Source organism: Corvus brachyrhynchos, unplaced genomic scaffold, assembly GCF_000691975.1.
Source record: "Corvus brachyrhynchos isolate BGI_N302 unplaced genomic scaffold, ASM69197v1 scaffold94, whole genome shotgun sequence".
Classification (NCBI taxonomy): domain Eukaryota; kingdom Metazoa; phylum Chordata; class Aves; order Passeriformes; family Corvidae; genus Corvus; species Corvus brachyrhynchos.
In genome coordinates this window covers 8654107-8662985 of record NW_008238330.1, presented here as the reverse complement: position 1 = coordinate 8662985, position 8879 = coordinate 8654107, and the positions used below count along the sequence as shown (strand labels likewise).

Here is an 8879-nt window from a genome sequence, read left to right as displayed (position 1 = left end):
GGGCGGTCGGAGCCAGCGTCGCCCGTGCCGAGGCCCCAGGGAGCCAGGCCGGGCGCCGGGGCTGGGAAGCGGAGCCCGACAGGATCCCCAGAGTGGGGGGCTCACAGCCCGGCCCGGGGCGCGGGGAGCAACAGGCTGGGAGCCCCGGGGAGCCCCAGCCCTGCCGCGGCGGGCAGGAGAACGGCGGCGAGGGGAGGCGAGGTGTCGGGGGCCGTGACCCGATGCCAGCCGGACAGAGGTCCTCCTCCTTCTCAAACGCCGGGACCCCACCGGCACCCTCGGTGGGGCCAGAGGAGCCCGCGCCACAGCAGAGGTCCTCATCCTTCTCGGCACCCTCAGCGCAGCCCACACGAGGGTTTTCGGGCTCCGCTGAGCCCTGCGGTCCCAAAGCCGGAGGAGAAGGCAGCCAGCTGTGGTACCAGGGTGTCTCGCTGTCCTTCCCACCAGGCTCCGCACCCGCTGCTCCCAATGTGGAATACCAGCACGCCGCTGCCTACCCCAGCCCAGGCAGTCACTTCGTGGCCCACGGTCAGAACCACAGGCCCGCCAGCAGCAGTGGGAATGCTGAGCCGGGCTCCTCGCGCCTGGCCTCACGAGGGGTGGTGGCTCCCAACGCGCCGCAGATGCTTTTCCCGGAGGGCGTGAGCGGGCCACGGTCAGACTCTGGGCACCTGGATGTCTCCAGCACAGCAAAGGTGAAGCTGCCCTGCCAGACCCTCCTTCCGCAGCCGGAGCAAGGGCCGTCGGCGGCCGAGCTGAAGCTGGAGGCACTGACCCAGCGCCTGGAGCAGGAGATGGATGCTCGGCCAAAGGCCGATTACTTTGGTAAGGAAGCAGTCCTCCCGTCGGCACGAGGAGGGCTCACTGCAGTGTCACGGCGGGGTTCAGACCTGCAGGATTGCATTTGCCTGTACATCTGCTTGGTTGTGCTCCGTCAGTTGCCCAGAGCAGGTTTTTTTAATTTAACTTTTACTTATCACAGGGATTGGAAGCTCTTCCTCCTGCTACACCTTTTTCTTTAATCCTACATCTCTAATTTTAAAGCAAAGGTAGTTTAGCAGCTTTGGGGAGGGCAGTGCTGGGAAGAAGCTGGAACAGCATATTTTGAAGTGCCCTTCATTGCCAGCAGGGAGGCACTTAACTTTTCTTGACAGTACTCCTGGGTCTCTGTGTCTTACAAGGATGCATCTCGACCACGTGTGGGTGGGAAGGCAGCCATCCAGCCTGCGGAGGAGTTGTGCCTGCATAGGCTGCAGTCATGGAGAAGGGCATGGAGCTCAGGAAAGAGAGAAGTAGCTTGGGGATGGGGAGGGCAGTGGTTTCCCAAAGTTGCCAGTATTTCCCTCTGCCCCCAGGTGCTGGTTCCCATCAGCAGTGAAAGGATTGGTGCATCCTGAAGATGGCAGATAAAGCAGGCAGTATGTACATTCTTGCCTAAATCTTGGGTCTGTGAGGAGTCCAGACCACCACCAGAAGTTATCGCTGGCACTTGGCAGTGAAAAGGAACCACTTATATGCGAAGATCTCCCAATGAGAATATTTAAATGTCCTGGATTAAATTGATTTGCTACCCCAGGATGGCGGGAGGTCAGGGGCAAATTGAGTGTTTCCTTTCCCTGCTGTGCCACTTCACAATTTAACAGCAGATAAGATAGTTCAGCTTTTGGGAGAGGGAAACCCCGAGTTGCTGGGAAGGCTGGAAACTCCATGGTTAACTTAAGAAACGATGAGAGCAGGCCAGGTGTATGGATTTTCCTCATGATTTTAGACTCGCAGTCACAGAAGTAGAGCAGGGACAGATTAAACTCTTCAGCCTGGTGCTGAGGAAGGGTTTGCATCTCAGCCTGCACAGGTGCTGTTGCACAGGGTCCTGTCTGGTGGGGTTGGTGGGTGGCTCAGTGGTGGTCTGAGCCACGCAAGAGCTTCACACCGAGCTTTGGGGATGTAGCTGGAGGGACCACCGAGCACTCAGCTGCAGATTGCATAACAAAATGTGTTTCTTGGCAGCAGGCGGGGGGACTTGCCCGCAAAGGACTGCGCTGGGGTTGTTTATCTTGGTATCCGAGACTGGATTAAGCCCTGTGGCAGGGCAGGGGCATTTTTTATCCTGTCGCAGGAAAGTGATGTGTTGAGCTGCTCTACTCACGGTGTTTTGGCCCAAAACCAAGTTTTGGCACTTTCTGTCCTGTGCAGGAAGCGCGCGGTTTGAACGAGCTCAGGGAGCCTCGTCGGGGGACGGGGGGCTGAATGCCATGGCAAGGAGCTGATAATGGAGATGGGGCTGGGGCAGCAGACTCGTGGGAGGCGGTGCTCAAAAATGGGAATGTTTTTCTGGAGGTGACATTCAGCTCCACTGGAGAGGTGTCAGGGGTCTCTCCAACAGACCCTGTCGTGTCTTCTTCTCACAGTGCATGTAAGCCGGCTAGGTCATACCTCATCCAAAGTGTGCCTGGGGACGGGCTGAGGAGGCGGAGGAGCACAGCTGATGGTTAGATTACCTCTACATTTTTGTCTCAAAATACGGATGCGAGGCAGGAGGAGGCTTTTGTCCTGTGGGAGATTCATAGTGAAGCAGGAGTATTTCTGGCAGCACGGAGAGCCCGGCTGGTCAGGTGGCTGAGTTAGCAGTGAGCCCCAGGGAGGGAGGAGACACGGAGGCCGCCTGATCCCCAGTGAGGTGTTTTGACATCCTCCTGGCCGGAGATTTTGCACCAGGGTGTAATGTCTGAGAAATCTGGGAAGGCGGAGAGGGAGAGGAAAAAAAGAAATTACGCAGTCATGGCAGAACATGAAGGAGCAAGTATTGAAGTATTTTAATTCTGGGCCTCCTCCTCTCCCCCTCTTTCTCACTTTTATTTTCATTTTTTGCACAGTTACCTTATGTCCTTTGAAGGAATAAAGAGCATGGCTGGTCTTCTCAATTATTTTTTGCTATGCCCTACCCTCAAGCTACCAAACTTTAGGATGTAAAAGGAACACTTTTATGCAATAGTGATAAAAAGGATCAATAGTTTGTTTTGCTGCAGACTTTTCCCTCAGTGGAGGGAAGTCTATTGCAGCAGCTTTGAAGTTCATCAGAGCCAGGAAATGAAACCAGGACTAACGTAAAAGTGACCAATGTATTTTTTAAAAAATGTTTTCAGTTCTCCTAATTTTGTGTGCTGCTTTTGTAATAAGGGGATATTTTTGAAGATGGATCTGTTTGTCAAGTTAACATATTGTCCTTCAGTCTGTCTCAGTCAGGACCAGATGTTTATAATGAACAATTAATTCTGATCACAGTAAAGGAACTGCTTTCTCCTTCACTACGTGAAAACGTGTGCTTGTAAATGAAAGCCTAGGAAAGGATAAGCCAGGGACTAGGCAAAATACAGGTAGGATGCTGTGCTGAGGAATAGCAGTCTTATCTATCAGCACCAACTTGCTGTGCAAAATGGTTTTGTCTGCTCTGAGTAGGTGTAATAAGTGAAAGGAAAGAAGCAAACAAAGCCAAGAATTCTCTCTGTTTTTTTTTCCTTTTTTTTTTTTCTTAAATAGTAACCTACATGTTAGCTGCATGGGCTGCACATGTCTCTGGAGGAATTTCTGTTCTCCAAGAGGGCTTTTGAAGTGCTGACTTGATTTATGTGGGCTCTCAAGGAGGACATAGGGAGTCTCAGGTATCACCCAGGTCTTTTGCCTGGGGAAGGAAAAGCTGAAGTTGCTCCCTAGAGAGTCTGGTTCTCATGCAGCAGAGAAGGGACCCCATGTCCCTGGGAGGTGTCACTGGAAACCAGCTTAGGATGTATTTAGGTTTTGGTGTATTATTTCCAGGGAACATTCAGGAATGAGGTGCCCAAATCCCATTGATTTTCCATGGTGTTCCTTTGGGTGCATCAGCCTTCATCTCCCCTTGGCAATACAGAAGATTAAATAGGAGTGATCAGGCGAGTTGCAAATCCTTTGTTAGCACTACCCAAATGTTTAGGATTAGGTGAAGCAGCACCATCCCAAGGACTGAATTTGTCTGATGAGTTTTCAGGTGAGAGCCAGGCAGATTCACAACCAAACTGAGCATCTGCCTGCACTGCCTGGAAGTGACTTGGTAGAGGAGGGGCGAGGCTGAGATGTGCTGCGGTCTGCAGGGAGGTTTGACATCTGTTAATTTGCAGGCACAGATGGGTGCTTTTAGAGGTGTAACATGTAGCGTCACGTTTTTACCAGTGCTTTTTTTCATACAGCTAGATGGAAATCTCCACCTGATGAGGATTAGCTACACCCTTACCAAGAGCTTTTTATAAAATCATTTTTATGAATAGTTTTCATGTCATAAATATTTGTTAGGTGTTGTATTCTGGCTTTCTTGTTATTTACAGCAGAGCTGATATGCTGCGGGTGTTTTAGGAGGGCCCTGGGCATCTTGTTTTGCAGTGAAAAGCTGGGATGCTTCCCAGCAGTCAGGCAGAGAATATCTCATAGCCAAGTCTGGAGATTTTTTTCCCCTTGGCAGAAGCAGAGCAGTAGCTGAACTGCTGAGCCCTGTGGAGACCTGGAATCCCAGCACCTCTGAATGGGTGTGAGCAGCTCAAAGGCCAGCTTCTTTGGAAGCATAGTGCACAGTGGAATTAGTGTTTCACTCTTGGGCTATGAAACAACACGGAGTCTCCAGGCAGGTGCAAGAGGGAGCTTGTTTATTGCAAAAACCAGGCCTTTTTAAGCAGTTAGCCAGTTAGCAGTTTACATAGTTTTAAGGCATAACAAACCATACACCACCATGTGAGCATGCGACGGTCACGCAGCATGTTTTTCTACCCCTAATTCAGATGTGTCTCTTTCCCACAATCCTTTTCTACTTAGCCAAAGTAACAGGCCTGAGCCATGATTTTACAAAGGCAACAAGGCCTTCATTTTATAAGGTTTTACCTATATGCAACATTTCACCACTGCTGAAACCTCAATTCATGTAACTTTGGGGCTGTACACATCCAGGGACTTTACTGAGCCCTGCTGATGGCGGGGCACCAGGATGCTTTGTGTGCAGCAAAGGTAATCTCAGGGCTGACAAGTGGAGAATTTCTGATTAAAATGGAAGTTCCTCCAAGTCTGTTTTGTCTGTGGATGATGATGACAGTGCCATTTCCACTGAGAATGAGCAGAGGCATCCTTTGCTACCTTCTCGTGGGAGAGTACCAAAGCTGAAAGGAGACACCTGCCTGCAGCGGAGAGGAGGGGAGGCAGGGAGAGACAGGTCCTGGTGGAACGAGGAAAGCTGGAAGGATCACGGCACTTGGTAGTGGGTGTGTACAGATTGCAAAGCTTATCTCACTGCAAGGAACCAAGCAAATAAGTATTGGCCTGAAATATGGCTCTTCAAGATTACAGCAGTATGTGCTTCTCCTGCCTTCCTCTTGGGAGCTCAGCTGAGTTTGCAAGCTAAGGAAAAGTCTACCAAAAGGAAAGAAAAAGCAAGGAGTTGAGGCAGAGGAGCAACCAGGCTTTCAGCCCGGATACAGTAGGAGTGGGAACTGAAAGGAATAAGGAGCCTCATTCATGTGGCATAATCTCTGACATCACTATAAGGTACTTAAAATGTCACTGACGTGAGTTTGATGGCATTTTTGTCCTTCACTGGCAGTGTGTACATGAAGGTCTGCAGCAAGGTTGGGGGTCAAGAACATGGCATGAAAAAGGGTACAGAAAACCTTTGTCTACCGACTCTGTGATTCTTTGGGCAGGGAGTACCTGTCCATCTTTGTACAGACAACCCAGTTACTCAGTGATGAATGGAACCAATCTGCCAGGTTTTCCAGGCACTCTGTCTCACCCAGGCCTCCAGATCTCCTTGAAATCACCTCTCCAGCAAGAGTTATTGCTCAGCAGCGGATAAGTGGCGTAGCAAGGCATGCAATGTGTGTAATTTAGAGTCTGAGGTAGGATTTACTTGATTAAGGTGAGCCATGGGAAGGTGGGTTCATGTTCCAGAGAAATTCTAAAGTAAAACCGGGAGAACTAAGCATCTCATTGTGTATGACAGGGTGAAGGCTTTTCTCAGCAAACATTCTTTGAAACACATGTATGCAAGTGGAGGGCTTGGTTCTCCTGGGATAAAAAGGTGGGTTGGAAACACAGCAGCTGTACCTGCACAGGGTCCTCTTGTCAGAGTATCAAGCAGAGTTCTAATGGCGAGGACACTTGTGAAGGTACACCTTCTGCCAAGAGGGATCAGGGTCTACTTCTGGATTAGCTGTGTGCATGTGTGGACACATGGGGGATGATGGGAATGATGACACCAGAGGTGCAAAGACTCCTGGGGGGTTCTTCTAAGTTCAGCTGGGGGTTCTTCAGCATAAATCCAGCCTCCTGTAAGGAGGGGGCAAAAAACAGTAACATCTGATGGAGAAGAGTCAATCAATCTCATTGTGGCAATGTGGCTTGCACAGAGTATGTGGAAGGGTAGGACAGACTTGCTGTTTCTGGATTAGCCACATATGCAGACCCACACCACCAGAATCATCCTGCTGCTGCATTCCTCTTACTTGGGACCAAATTGGCATGGTGAGAAATCTCACCACTGAAGCACTGTCACATTTGGCCATTCAAAATGAAGTGACAATATTAGTAAACCCAACCAGGAGCACGTGTTGGAAAGCTTGGCTGTGCTGTATGTTGCTGAGAAGGGAGGTGCTGCTGGAAGAACTGTGGTCTTGGTCTGTAGATCGATGTTGTCTGAAATTTGGAAATAAATCATACCAACCAGTCCCAGAAAATGCTGCTGTTCAGCATGGCTTGTGTTGAAATTTTAGTGAGTTGGATACAGTAAGTAACTAAACTCCTTCTGGTGAGTGTGAAATAGCAGCACTTGGAGGAAAAAATGTCTCCAGGGCCTTTGAGTCTGGTGGTAAATGGAAATGCACTTGTTGAATTTTGAGGGTGGGACTGACATTTCAGAATGAGTACCGGGTTCACTTTCATTTCAGCAGCCCTAGAAGTCTGCATCCAACCTGTTGGATCACATGAGCCAAGGCTGCTCCTGGTGACAGCCCTTCTGGTCTGCAGCGCTGAGTTGGAGTGTGGCAAGTGCTGGGAAGTGGCTTACAGGGCATGTTTTCGGTCCCAGCTCTGTTCCAAAGGTCCCTTTGTTCAGACTCTCAGCTGCAGCACGGGCGGTTGCTTGCTGCATGATGCAAAAGGGAACAGAGATTTCTTTGTTGTCCAGGGCCGGCTGCCCTGCCGGCAGAAATTGAGCAGAAATCAGCAATTTCCATCTCTTCCCCTTCCCATATCTGGCTACCATTCTGCCTGTGCGCTCGGGCATGAATTTAGTGGTGCTGTACATGTGTGGTGGTTTGGGTTTGTCATCCTGGTGGTAAAAGAGAAACCTGTCATTTCTTCTTAATAATGTTGCCTAAGGTTAAAAACCGTAATTTCAGAGAGGATATCTGCTGGGATTGGTGCTTGCATAAACACTTGTAACGAGTGGCAAAGTTACCAAGCGCAGGGGTCAGGGATCTTGCTGAACTGTGGCTGCTCAGGATCCCTCTGCTTCACACTGAGGACAGAAGTTTTTGCTAAAAGCCACTCCATGCCAAGAAAACTACCCGGAATTGCTGACTAGTGTCAGTGGCATGTGGGGCTGGAGTGATGCTGCTGACATTTTAACACCAGCAGAAAGCACAGTCAGCACTGTTTCGGGAAGTAGCCGTCGGAGCTGGCGTGGAGCAGGGCGCAGAGCCCGTTTTGCAGTGGGATGGGGTTGGAGGTGGCCCTGGCTGCTCTGGCTTCCATCAGCTGGCTCTGCACATGTGCTGCCAACCTCAGCGGCTGGCTGCCATCAGCAACAGGTTTTTCCTTGCTTTTTCCTTGCATAGCCTAAGCGAAAAGATCAGGTTCATTGTGACAGCAGGGAGTGAATGGGGAAAAAAGTGGAAAGGAAAAGCCAATAAAAATCACTTTTTTTCCCCCCCTCTTTCAGGACAGGTGTGCTACGAGTTAGAGATGAAGGCTCACGTATGTTGGTTAAAATACTTCAGAATATTATATCTGGAAAAGCCAAAACTTATTTAGAGAGTACTTTCACTTGCTACTGAGATTTAGTAGGCTTTCAAGTAAGATTTAGCAGATACATGTAAGAACATAAACTAGATTCAGATGTGCCATAATGCCATTTTTCAATTGTCAACCTTGGCACAGGATATGTATGAATATTTATAGCATGTCTGGTTATTACATAGTTGAGTAATTTAGCACATTACAGTTTTTATAGAAAACATTGTCTTTATTTTAAAAGCCCTTTCATTCCATGACTTTATTTTCCATGTTTTAGGGGCCTAAATATTGAAAGAAGTGGGTAAAAGGGTTTTAATCAGGTGGTGAAATGGATCATGGACTGAAAGAAAGGTGGCAAGGTGGTCAGGGTGGTCGAAGAGTGGGAGGTGGAGGAAGGTTTTGGTACAGATGCAGGAGCCTTGACAGTTCATGCAGGATCAGTCCTGTTGGGGAACCCAGAGGGGCAATGCCTACGCTCTGAAGCGTGATGGGATAGACAGGACATGGTAGAGGCAATTTCTGCCCTCCATGGGGTTTGCTTTAGCGTACTTAATAGTGGCTTACGCCTGCCAGCATCTTTACTGGGTGCTGTGCCTGCACTCAGCTGCTGTGCCTTCTGCCTCCTGCTTCTTCTTGCTGCTCATCCACAGTCAGGGTTCACCCGGCTGCTTTGTGGAAAGGAGGAAATCGGAGCATGCTGGTGAAGTTTTCTGGAGCAGCCGCTCATTGGCACGGAGAAGGGGAAAATGCAGAGCTTGCAGTGCAATAAATATGTCGGCTTTGTGGAAAGCCTGGTGGGTGTCGTGGAAAATTGGCAGGTTTTCTGCTCTCGAAACTTTCTGCTTGGCATTCCT

General features: G+C 49.6%; 1 protein-coding gene across 1 annotated transcript in view; it reads left to right on the top strand.

Annotated features, from left to right (window-relative positions):
• Window positions 1-8879, top strand: part of LIMD1 (LIM domains containing 1) — a 33924-nt gene that overhangs the window by 1399 nt on the left and 23646 nt on the right. Inside the window, exon 2 of the mRNA XM_008633964.2 lies at window positions 13-825. Coding sequence (XP_008632186.2) covers window positions 13-825 — 813 coding nt within the window. The remainder of the gene's footprint in view (window positions 1-12; window positions 826-8879) is intronic.